Genomic DNA, 13122 nt, shown 5'->3' with positions numbered 1-13122 from the left:
ATAATCTTCCAGTCACTATTCCATCATTGATTTATTGATTGCATTTTGTGCTTTACCTTCTTCAGCAACCAGGCGGTCTATGCTCAGCCACATTGGTATATCACAATAACAGTCCAAGTAATTATGTTTTGTCTTCTTTTTTGTTGACCAGAGAACCAGATGTGCCTCCTAATTCATTAGTCAGGTACGAGTTAGAGTTACTGGAGGTCAAAGATGCAACAGACGTTAAGGACATGACCACGGATGAGAGATGTCAGACAGCGTAAGTTTATATTTTCGGTTAAAAAGAAACTCTTGGATGTCTGTGCGAGAGTTAGCAGGCTTAAATTCTTTACATAGCTTTGGGTTACCAATGTGAAAGTGAATAAGAAGAAAGAAGAAAAAATTTTTTTTTTCCCCCACAGAGGAAGGATAATATAACACAAGTTGTCATTTTCCACTTTCTTTCTAGATTTTGACTTCATTTACCATTTGGATAGAAATTATCAACCAACTTTTTCACCTGTTGGTGTTATTTGTTTAATAATGTACAACAAAATTACCATTTTTTAATAAACCTGACACATTTTAGGTTTTCATATTTTAATGTTTGTATCTCAAATCCTGTTTTAAAATGTCTTATGTACAGTATTTATATTCTTACATTTGTTTGATACTGTACGTTTAGGCTTTCATATATTAATGTTTGTATCTCATATCCTGTTTTATACGAGCATGCAATTACCCTCGTGCTTTAATAAAGTTGATCTAATCTTATCTATTGAAACTGAAAAACTATATACATTATCAATACAAGGAAAGCTATAGTTGCTCACCAGTGGTTATCTTTGCATTTTGAGTTTGTCTCCCTCTATTCTGTATTTATACATACTGCCACAACTGCAGCTTTGGTAAATCTTTCTAGTTGGGTGTTAATTATTCATTATGGTCCTTTTTTTGTCTTTCTTTCTGTCTATTCACAGTGACCAGAAGAGAGAACAAGGAAACAAATGTTTCGCCAAGGGTGATTTTGCAAATGCAATTAGTTCTTACAGAAGGTATATAACGTTTTCTTAGGTTTTCTGTCGGTATCTTATTCGAATAAAAGAAGCGTACTGTGCTTTCAATGTAACATTCGTCTATCCGCAAAGACTTGAAGAATGTTGTCACTTTCTTGCGTAAGTGTCATAGCATGTCTTGAATATCTGGAAATTGTTACATTCAGGTTTGACAAGCATTGTCATTCCTTCTAGGGATTCCGTAATAATTTCCATGGAATTGCACATTTTGCGACAATAAGAAGTTCTTTCGTAAGAGCATCCTTTAGAGAAATGACGTCAATCTTGTTTATGAAAGAGTGACTTTTGACTGGAAGAAACTAGACTAGCTACATGACACACAAACAGCCTTCCTTCTAGTGCAGTTTATCTATGAAAAGTTCAGCAAGAAAATCTGACGTTATGGTGACAATGTCTCAAAGGATCATTCCAGACAATAAACATATATAAACACACATAACATAAAATTGTGTTACTATTTTGATAAAATGAAATATATTAGAAAAGATGACCTATGATGAAACGTTCTTGTTTGGTTTGTAACACGAGATACGAGCATGACTTTTTTTTCTTTCTTAAAGCGATCATTTTATGGGACTTTCTAGCATCCGTTGGATTTTGTTCAATATTTGGAGAAAGACTATGATTTTCAAAAATGCCTTTAATCTTCTTGTGAAAATTCCAAACTTGCAAAAGAATTACTATTAAATAGTGTGTTTCGGTTTATTTAAATACTATGGTCACAATAGCTAGTCTTTTCACTTTAAAGCAGTGGCATGTGCAAGAGGGGGTGGGGGTTTGAGGGGGGGGATTGGAGGGGGATGTCGCCTCCATGGTTAGTATTTTGGTGATAGTTAAGTCGGGGAACATGTTACATTTATATCAGGGATGATTTACAATACTCTTTTGGGCCCAGACTGCCATTTCATAAAGGTTCATACCCATTGACCCGAATCAGTCAAAGAGTATTTAGAATTTGATTAATTCCTGATTAGTCCGTAATTTGTACTTTTAAACCCTGTGTCCTTGTGCTCTAATCCTTGTAGTACACCAGGGTTTCCCTAACTTTATCCCCCCACGAACCCCCTGTGGATGTCAGAGTTGTCCAGGTACCCCCAACTTTTCGAGACACGATCTGAGTCATTATTATACTGTCATATGTATAACAGTGCTTCGTAAAAGATCAAATTCATAGTGTAATATTGTAGAGGTTGTCGATAGGTACGACTTTTGGACATTACTAAATTATTTGATATATCAGATTTTAGTTCAACAAAAAGTACTCTAGTTTTGACTTTCAGAAACGTCTCACGAACCCCCTGGGATGGACTCACGCACCCCATGGGGGTTAATGCACCCCAGTTAGGGAACCCCTGTAGTACACTGTACCTCTGTGTGTTCTTTTTTCTCACCTTTGAAGTTTTGTTATGAAGGTTTATAACACTGATATTCTTTCACTCTTTCAGAGCGATTTCATTCATCGAAGAGTTACACGTAAGTTTCGATTTATTTCATTTTCTGTCCCCAGCTTTTCCTTTTCATTCATATCAATTGATAATACAAGTCAAGCAAGTAGATTGTTGAGCACAACTTCTAATATATGCAGACCATTTCCAATACTCTGTGAATAGGAAACAAGGTGAAAGGTAGCAATTGATTTTTCAGGTATAGTTTCTCAAGTATGTCATGTTGAAGGGACTACTCAGGGACTAAACAATATTTACTTATTTATTCATGACCCCAAAAGTTGCTGGATATTCTATTTAAAATGAAAATAGAGCGATTACCTGAAACAGACTTTTATGACAGTTCACTCGATAAATGAAAGAAACGACATTCGGTCATTTGTACTGTGACTGAAATATATTTGGAAAGAACTCCCAAGGATATATGGGACGTGTGTTAAGTAGATGAAATGAAAAGGTGAAATGGATTTTTGCTTGTATGTCTTCAGGGTGAAAGGTGAAATGGATTTTTTTTTGTGCATGTTTTCAGGGTGAAAGGTTGAAATGGGTTTTCTTGTATGTTTTCAGGTTTGTTATGATGAAGAGACTATTTAGGGACTAAATAATATTTTACTTTTGATATGTCTTTGATTCGTAAATTTCTTGACCTTATGATGACCAATGAACTAAACTACTCAAATAGTGGACTGAATTATAAAGGCAGGTCACAGGATGTTGCAAGCTGACTGAGACGCAGGGGACTGAACAGAAATGATGGATGATGTAAATGTATTAAAACAACCTTACTATCTCATAAGTACCTTCATTGAAACTGTGAAGCCTGAAAACCACTCTCTCTCTCCCTCCCCCTCCAGCCTCTACCCTCCTCCTCCTCTTCCTCCTCCTCCTCCTCCTCCTCCTCCTCCTCCTCCTCCTCCTCCTCCTCCTCCTCCTCCTCCTCCTCCTCCTCCTCCTCCTCCTCCTCCTCCTCCTCCTCCTCCTCCTCCTCCTCCTCCTCCTCCTCCCCCCCCATCCCAACCTTCTTCTCCCTCTCTACCCTGTTCAGTCTAACTATCAACACCTTTGAGTTTAAAAATTGATTTGTTTTTATTTTATAAAACTCTTTCATTGTTCTGTTGTCTCTACAGCCGACTGGGTCAAAAGAAGATATTGCTAAGATCAACGCAATGAAGGTCAAGTGCTATAATAACCTCACCGCTGCTCAACTTAAAGTAGAAGCTTACGACGCTGCTCTTAAATCATGTAACACTGCCCTCTCTCTCGATCCAAACAGCGTCAAGGCCTTATTCCGGAAAGGAAAGGTACGTAACCGTCGCAACATCGATTTAGATCTGTCACGAAGAAAGATGTAATGATATTTCATTGAGAGGAAAATTTGTTCTCATTCGTCTTACAAGTGGTCCTCAATAAAAAAAAATTTTTTGTGAAATCCTTCATAAGAGAGTCATCAATACAGACAAGTGACATATTAACTTCTTTGTTTAGAAAGATCTTGAGCTACTTGGGAAACTGTCATTGTGAGGGTTTTAGCCAAAGCGGATTTGTAAACAAACAGTCTGTTACTTTTTGATTTCTCTTTCGTTTTGATTTGAAATGGTCAGTGTACAGTACATCAGTAATTTGAAAGTATAACCTTTGTTTGAATGGGATTTCACTCTTCAAGTGTAATATGGGCAAGTTCCTTAAAGCATCAAGTGATCATTGTTTAGCTGTAGTATGCAAGAGGATTATTAACACTTACTAGCTCAGTAATACATATGTAATCATTGTCTATATAGGGTATCATATAAGTCACCCATTGACCTATACACAAACTTGTCAAACCAATGTGGTCGCTAAGGTCTTGTAGAAGTTTTCACTAGGTGAAAGCTACATCTAATTGAAATGGTTGACATATTGGTCATTCATGCAACCATTAACATAGAAGTTTACACTAGGTGAAAGGTACATCTAATTGGAATGGTTGACACATTGGTCATTCATGCAACCATTATCATAGAAGTTTTCACTAGGTAAAAGGTACATCTAACTGGAATGGTTGACACATTGGTCATTCATGCAACCATTATCATAGAAGTTTTCACTAGGTGAAAGCTACATCTTATTGGAATGGTTGACATATTGGTCATTCATGGAACTTTTAACATAGAAGTTTCCAATAGGTGAAAGCTACTTCTTATTGGAATGGTTGACACATTGGTCATTCGTGGGAACATTATCATAGAAGTTTTCACTAGGTGAAAGGTACATCTAATTGGAAAGGTTGACACATTGGTCATTAATGGAACCTTTAACATAGAAGTTTTCACTAGGTGAAAGGTACATCTCTTTCTTGAATGGTTTGACACCCTGGTCATTCATGGAACTTTTAACATGCTGGGGATAAAATAAAATCTTCACCTGACCAAAATTTGGCACCATGACAGTATATGAGCATTCCATTGTATCGTACATGATCTCCTTGGTAGTCATATCCTTTGTGTCTTAGACTTCAAAGAAGGTTGAAATATTAAAAAAAAAAAAAATGTGATATGATATTGCTTGAGAACTGTAAATTAGGATATAACAACGTTGGAAACAATGGTATCACAAGAGTGGTAATTGTCTTTCTAAGTTTGTAGTAACATACACAACTGCCTCATTTTTAGAGAAGCATAAAACAAAAGCTATAAAACAAAGAAGAAAAATCTTTGTAAATATTGTATATAGTTATTCCAGTTATCTTGAATCAGGTTTAGTTGAATCTGGATCAGAAAATCAATATTTTTTCCTCTAGATAACTACAGCAAGACTGCATTCCTGGTGCTTGTTAACAATACCTTAAAGGAACATTGAAGTGAAAATAAAATACAGAAAAGTTTTGAAAGCCTTTTGGTAGTTGCTAACTTTCCAAAGAGCAATTCATTTCATTTCTTCTCCCCCCCTCCTCTCCCCTTTCCTAGTATTAAAAGAAAAATGGATGTATTAAACGTTTGAAGAGATCTTGGTAAATTCTAGGGATATTACAATCTTTCTGATTGGTATGTAAATGTCTTCATTGCTTAAACTTCACTCTTTTTAACCTGTGCATAGTCTGGCAGCAAAATGCGGACAGCTTTATTCAAACTGAGGTGTTTGCAGGTAGAGTATGTCTACATGGTAAAATTTATTTTTCACACTCTGGTCTCATGTAATTGGTGTAGCCAGTTAGTCAGTGGTCGGATATGCCAAAGAGTCAACAAGTGAGTACAACAAGTGATAAATTTATTTTGAATGATGGTCTCATGGTGTTTGGTTTTGCCTATAGTCAGTGATTGAATAAGTCCATCCCAAGTACTTTTAAAGAGTGTGAAGACTCGCGCATAAAGAAACGTCTCATGCCGGTAATCTGACCTAATTTCGACTGAGGTGTAACAGAAGTGTTAGAACCCACCATCGATCCCAGAAAATACACACGCATCTTGCTACCGTCGGTAATTAGACACTAGTGTACAGTCCACTACATGCAGCTTCGGTCAATACCCATAAGACAGTGTACAGGGTCCAGATAAAAGATAACAAGGTATCACATTTCATTACTGTCTGCATTTTGTAGCAATAAGCCAAAAACCTTCGCTTGCAAGCAACGGAAAGTTAACTTTTTCACAGGGCGGCACACGGTTTGGGGCAAGTCTTTAATGCCTTTAATAGTCGTCATAGAAATTTATTGATATCAAACTTGCCAGAATAACAAAAACCAAGGGTTAAAATAATGCCAATCCTGCCATGTGTTGCATTTCTGAGGCATATTTTTCTTTTTTATCTTTTCGATTTTCTACAATGAAATGAATAAGAGCAGTCGACTAGTATTAATAGCACATCACTGACTCGCACGCTTCAATCAAGTCGGTAATCCAAGATGTGCAAATATCAATATCCTGCATTTTCATTTATGTTGGTAGATTTTCACCTGCTAAACAGCAGCATTGCCACTGCTGAACTTTTAATTGGGGATCATTTCTTGTGGCCTTATCATGTAGAGCTGCTAGAGCCTCTAGAGTGGTTTTCTTTTTATTTTACATTTGAGGAGGAAGAAGAAGGAGAGACCTGGTCCACTAGGTCCTCCAAGGATAGGGATGCACCGGATATCCTGTCCGGCCGGATTATCCCGCCAGATCATGAAAAAAGTGTCCATTTCCGGTTAAAGCCAGATGCACAAAGACAGATAGAACAGGACTTATATTCAATATCATTTTTATGATTGTTTTCACTCATTTCATTTACTCTTGGAAAAAGCCAGGTTGGTCGGATTTTGTGAAGGATCCGGCCAAATCCAGTTCCAGCGGGATCCAAACATTTTGATCCAGGGCATCCCGATATGCTACTGTACATTTCTACTTTCTAATTTTGGTGGTTTGTGGAAATTTTTTCAGTTGTACAGTATTTCTTTACAGTTATTCTTCCAACACTGAAACATTGCTGTTAATGATTCCAATTAACAATGCATGTCAAAGGTTGATCAAGAGAGGTTTTGGTTTGAAAACTACATTGGTCTTTAAATTAATTGCAAAGTCTGCATCACAACTGATATAAAGAACTAATAGGTGCAATACTATTAATAGTTTCATACGTCAGTTTTACGTCACAAATGAAAAGAGGGAAACAAACATCTTTCACATCTCAAAGTTGAAATAGCGAGTGAACAAAAGTTGTCTCTATTGAATAGAATTTCTTTTGTTTGAGACAAAGATGGATTACAATCCCTCAACGTGGCAAAATCCAGTCAAAGTTCCCTAGACATGCTACGTAGTAGCTTAATACTAAAAGCAGCCTTTTGACATTTGTCAGCAATTAGTTTCAATCCTATTGAGTATTTACTCAATACTAAATAAGATTAAGCTTGATAAAACTAAGACACCTTCATAGATATTTTTTGTTTGTGCCAAATTTAAGGTTAGTGAAGGAGTAATAAATCATCCCAACTTGTTCTCAATATCTCATTGCTCAGACACGTTTTATAACAATTTATTATTTAAAAATATATATTATATTTAAAAATTTATTTTTCACACTCTGGTCTCATGTAATTGGTGTTGCCAGTTAGTCAGTGGTCGGATATGCCAAAGAGTAGTCCAGAGAGCCCTTTATTCCTACAACAAGTGATACATTTATTTTGAATGAAGGTCTCATGGTGTTTGGTTTTGCCTATAGATAGTCAGTGATTGAATAAGTCCGTCCCGAGTACTTTTAATTGAAATTGAAAACTATTTATTTCCACTTCAACATAACATAAACAAAGTGAACATATAACATTTGAATAAACAATATACAAATACATTCCATAGGAATCAAGCAATTGATATATACAAATGATGTGAAGTGGAGGAGACCTGGCAGAAGCAGAGCTTATCAAGGCCAGGCCAGCAACAAAAAACACAAACAACCCCCCCCCCCACCAAAATACACCTCTACATAGGAAAAGAAACTAGAAACTTTACACATGCTTATTTAATAAAGACAGATTTAGTTGTTTTTTAAAAAGGAAAAGTGATTTTGAACTATTGACCTGGGTATCTAGTCATCATAGAAATTGCTTAATATCAAACTTGTCAGAATAACAAAAGCCAAGGGTTAAAAATAATGCCAATCCTGCCACGTGCTGCATTTCTGAGGCATGTTATTTTTTTTATCTTCTATTTTCTGAATGAATAATGAATAAGAGCAGTCGACTAGCCTGTTTATAGCTATGTGTATGAAATTTCACATCACAGACTCACACGCTTCAATCAAGTTTGGAATCCAAGATGTGCAAAGATCAAAATCCTGCATTTTCATTTATGTTGGTAGATTTTCACCTGCTAAACAGCAGCATTGCCACTGCTGAACATTTCATTGGGTATCATTTCATGTGGGCTTATCATGTAGAGCTGCTAGAGCATAGTGGTTTTCTTTTTATTTTACATTTGAGGAGGAAGAAAAAGGAGAGACCTGGTCCACTAGGTCCTCCAAGGCTAGGGATGCACCGGATATCCTGTCCGGCCGGATTATCCGGCCAGATCATGAAAAAAGTATCCGTTTCCGGTTAAAGCCAGATGCACAAAGACAGATCGGACAGGACTTATATTCAATATCATTTTTATGATTGTTTTCACTCATTTCATTTACTCTTGGAAAAAGCCAGTTTGGTCGGATTTTGTGAAGGATCCGGCCAAATCCAGTTCTAGCCGGATCCAAACATTTTGATCCAGGGCATCCCGATATGCTACTGTACATTTCTACTTTCTAATTTTGTTGGTTCATGGATATTTTTTTCATTTTCAGTTGTATTTCTTTACAGTTATTCTTCCAACACTGAAACATTGCTGTTAATGATTCCAATTAACAATGCATTTCAAAGGTTTATCAAAAGAGGTTTTGGTTTGAAAACTACATTGGTCTTTAAATTAATTGCAAAGTCTGCATCACGACTGATATAAAGAACTAATAGGTACAATACTATTAATAGTTTCATACGTCAGTTTTACGTCACGAATGAAAAGATAGAAGCAAACATCTTTCACATCTCACAATTGAAATAGAAAGGGAACAAAAGTTGTCTCTATTGAATAGAATTTCTTTTGTTGGAGACAAAGATAGATTATAATCCCTCAACGTGGCAAAATCCAGTCAAAGTTCCCTAGACATGCTACGTAGTAGCTTACTACTAAAAGCAGCCTTTTGACATTTGTCAGCAATTAGTTTCAATCCTATTGAGTATTTACTCAATACTAAATAAGGTTAAAGTTTATAGATATTTTTTGTTTGCGCCAAATTTAAGGTTAGTGAAGGAGTAATAAGTCATCCCAACTTGTTCTCAATATCCCATTGCGCAGACACGTTTTATATCAACTATTCATCGTACATAAAATGCAAGTTGGCAACGTTATTTTATAAAAAAATTGACGTTTTATACTTTATTTGTAGAGAAGCTTGACTATTCATGTTTAATTTTCTACATTATTATGTATTAGTAATGTCATACACTTATTGTTTGGTTTGCTTTTATAATAAACTTGAAAAGCTCCATTTGGCAAGTTTGATGCACAAAATTTCATAATTTGACCTTCAACTTTGAAAACAAAAACGTCATTTAACTTTATGGTTTCTTAAGGATATTTCAAGGAGAAAAATCTTGATCATCAATGGCTTTGTGTTTGGAATAGGGCATTCTCCATACAATCATTTGAGATGCTGACTGATTGTAATCAAGACTTTCTTAACTTGAAACATGATTGTTCTCGAAAATTGTTATAGTTATTTTTAGAGTTATTCAGAGATGTTCATTGTTCTTTGACCTCATTAGACAGTATTCAATATGATCCGAAGGATAGTCTCCATTCTATATCTGTTTTCTTTCTTTCTTCTTTCTTCTTTTTTCTTCAAGGTTTCTTTTGTGGGATTTCCTCTCATTCATTCATTAAAAGGTTTTCAAGATGGTTCACCTTATTGTCTCAGTTAGGCATGGAAATTTAATTGCTGATCAGAAGGAAAAGTGCATTTTAAGTCATGAACCAAGAGATTGAATAGAACACACCATCTTCAGATATATCCTTCGCAAATAAGAACATTTTCTTTATTAATACATTTATATATTTGCGAGTGAATGTGTTGATCATTGGGTGGATCATTTATATACTTGGATGCAAACTCTAGTCTTTATGCATCAGCTATAGTCTGTGTGCGTCTACTGTGAGGTCTTGTGTTGTTTTGAAGTCTCTATTTTCTTATGACTAGATCAACAAGTTGGGTAGGGGTACAATACTTTATAAGAGGAGTCATGTTTGATCCATAGGAGGGGATCCGTCAGGGGATCTTGGGGGAAGAGGGGAGGGAGGGAGGGGTGTCTATATCATAATCAAACTTTTCAATAAGGATAAAAGGGTTGTTGAAATAATTAATATAAAATATGATCTGATGAATTTTGGGGCTACTGATTTTGGGGCTACTGATTTTGGGGCTTCTTTGTAGTCTTAAAGAGTTTTCCAAGTGGTTTTAATTGATCTTTATAACGTTTCTGATTCTGTTTCTGCTTTCTCATTTTCAGGTGCTAGCCAATCAACTCAATTTAAAGGAAGCCATTGTTAGCATGAAAAAAGCCTTAGCACTGGAACCATCCAATAAAGTATGTATCAATTATCAAACACTTTTTAAATGAACAAAGTATTAAACTGACATGCTGAAAATTCTTGGACATGTGGAGGGTGCGGGGGAGGGAAATGGGGTGGGGTGGGTAAGGAGGAGAAAGGGCAAAGTTGCAGGATGGAAAAAGGGAAAGAAATTACATTTTCCATTATCAGGTAAAGGGAAGCCTTGGTTTTAAGCGTTATCTGTAGAATCTTGAGTCCGTTAACTGGTTATTCGTAAAAGTAAAAGAATGGTTGATAAAGTGTGACTTGCCAGACCTGTTCTTTGGGTTCAGTGCCTAAGTTCAAGCTCATTTGTTAAAATTTGGCCATGCAATTAAAATGGCATTGGTATCACAGTTATTTTGAGCAGCTTAGTTAGAATTTGAACAATGTTTGTCCTGAAAAGATTTCATATAAATAAAATAATCCTAAAATGGCCAGCAGTTTGTATTAAGCAAAGCATTGGTACTAGATGTGTTCAATGGGTAAGACCATGAATTTTTGTTGTAAAACGACCATTTTGGTATAATTGTTGCAATGAATATCAACTACCAACCTTGAGAGCATGCTCTCTCACTGAGACAATGAAATTGTCTAATTTAATACTCCTCATTAATTAGGAGTGTTTAGGGGTGTTAGCTCAGTGGTTATCGCCGGTGCCTTTCAATCATAAGGTCCCGAGTTTGAGTCACTCTAAGATTAATGTATGTCGTCCAGTTACAGAGTTGTTGACAATTGACAATTCATAATCATGGACGTTAAATATGAATCTAAGAGACATGTTCGGTCAGCTTGCAGCTTTGATAAGCCAATGATGGCTTCTTCGCAAGTTCCTGCTTGCAGGAGGATCTAAAATACATATTAGATTCACCGTAGTGGGTTGGAAACACCTGGAAAGTAAAAATTTTTTTTAACGTGAGCACAAGTTCATATTGTATTTCAACAACGAAACCTTATGAATTATGCATCATATTTTTTTTTTTTTTTCAAATCCTGCATGTGTTAGAGATTGAGATGATAGTTATATGGTAATTATAAATAGATATTATTGATACTTTACTGTTCGAGTAATAAAACGATCATGTAATATGAAGGATATTTCAGAACTACTTCAATTGTTCAGGAACCTGTTGACTGCTATAAGCCTCTGGAATGTAAATAATACACATCCACTCATATTGTCCTGCAATCTGTTTGAACAGATAAATGTTTGAAGTTGTGAAAGTCATTTTCACTCTTTAGCACTAACAAACTGTCATGTAAGTTCATAGTATCTGGGTGAACATTTTGGGAGTTTTTTTTCTTCATATAGGCTATGTTGCTAATGGGAATTTTAAATAGCTGATTAATGTAGAATTATTTATGAGTGTACACAAGAGATATATTTAACATATTATTATATTAAATTTAAATTAAAATCCTATGAAATTTTGATTTCAATATTTTTATATTGTATAAAAAAAAACAGACTGCTTTGTATCTCAAGGTATCTTGAAACAGTGTTCATAGAAAGTGATAATTTGCATTTTCTAGCATCGATATTGGATTTGAGGAAGCAAATGTCAAAACCACCCTCTGACCCTCAAAACATCTGTGCAAAATCAACCCTTTGTGCATTCAACAAACTGGCCCTTTTTACTCTTTAACTCCTCAACAAATGGTCACTTTGTAAGTAACAAAAGTTACTTTTTCATTTACAAAAATGGAAAACTGTACATTTCAATAACCCATATGGGAATTTAAAATTTATGAAAAGGGGGAAATTTTAAGGCTTTCACAAGACTGGTTGGGCACTTGCTAACCAACCCCCTCTTACTCTCCCCCCTTCCCTCTTACTCCCCTTCCCTCTTACTCCCCCGTTCCCTCTTACTCCCCCCCCCCCCTTGCCGCACCTGGAGATTAAGTGAAAGTATTCTAGCTTTGGTGTCCGAATGACACACAGCTTTAACCAATATAAACTGCAGTTTTAAAGGAAGTTGTACCAAAGACTGCTGAGAGCCAAAAAATTGAAACAAAGGCATGTCTTTGTATTCTCACTTTTACCCTTTTTTCTTTCTTTTTCTTTGGCGTGTGTTAGACAATCCATCAAGAACTTTCAAAGGTAACAGCAAAAGTAAATAAAGAGAAAGAAGATGAGAAACAACTCTACCAGAAGATGGTTGGAGATATGGCCAACATTACAGAAGTAACAGAAACCACAGAGGAAGAAGAAGAACCTGTAGCTGTGGTATGTACCCAACATTGGCTGGAAAAACAAAACGAACACAGACCCATTAACTGACTACATACATCGCACCAGAGCAGCTTGTTCTGTGCGTACAGCAATTTCTCCTACCGTGCGGACGTTTAACTAGTAACTTGAGTGCACCTGTTGGACGTTGCACTAGTAACTCAAGGCTTAATGACTAGACCACAGATATCGACTCAACCGAACTGTCATTACTTGGAAAAACCTTAATCGTGAAGACTTAATAGTCCTACGACTGAACCCAGCAC

At 35.9% G+C, this 13122-nt stretch overlaps 1 protein-coding gene across 2 annotated transcripts in view; it reads left to right on the top strand.

The window, feature by feature from the left end:
- Nucleotides 1-13122, top strand: part of LOC139979128 (peptidyl-prolyl cis-trans isomerase FKBP8-like) — a 30375-nt gene that overhangs the window by 3449 nt on the left and 13804 nt on the right. For both annotated transcript variants that reach the window (XM_071989824.1, XM_071989823.1), the window contains exons 4-9: nucleotides 152-262; nucleotides 963-1037; nucleotides 2504-2531; nucleotides 3631-3804; nucleotides 10545-10622; nucleotides 12704-12853. In XM_071989824.1, the coding sequence (XP_071845925.1) occupies nucleotides 152-262; nucleotides 963-1037; nucleotides 2504-2531; nucleotides 3631-3804; nucleotides 10545-10622; nucleotides 12704-12853 (616 nt within the window). The remainder of the gene's footprint in view (nucleotides 1-151; nucleotides 263-962; nucleotides 1038-2503; nucleotides 2532-3630; nucleotides 3805-10544; nucleotides 10623-12703; nucleotides 12854-13122) is intronic.

Source organism: Apostichopus japonicus, chromosome 13 (genome assembly GCF_037975245.1).
Source record: "Apostichopus japonicus isolate 1M-3 chromosome 13, ASM3797524v1, whole genome shotgun sequence".
NCBI classification, from domain to species: Eukaryota; Metazoa; Echinodermata; class Holothuroidea; order Aspidochirotida; family Stichopodidae; genus Apostichopus; species Apostichopus japonicus.
This window is presented reverse-complemented; position numbering and strand designations above follow the sequence as displayed.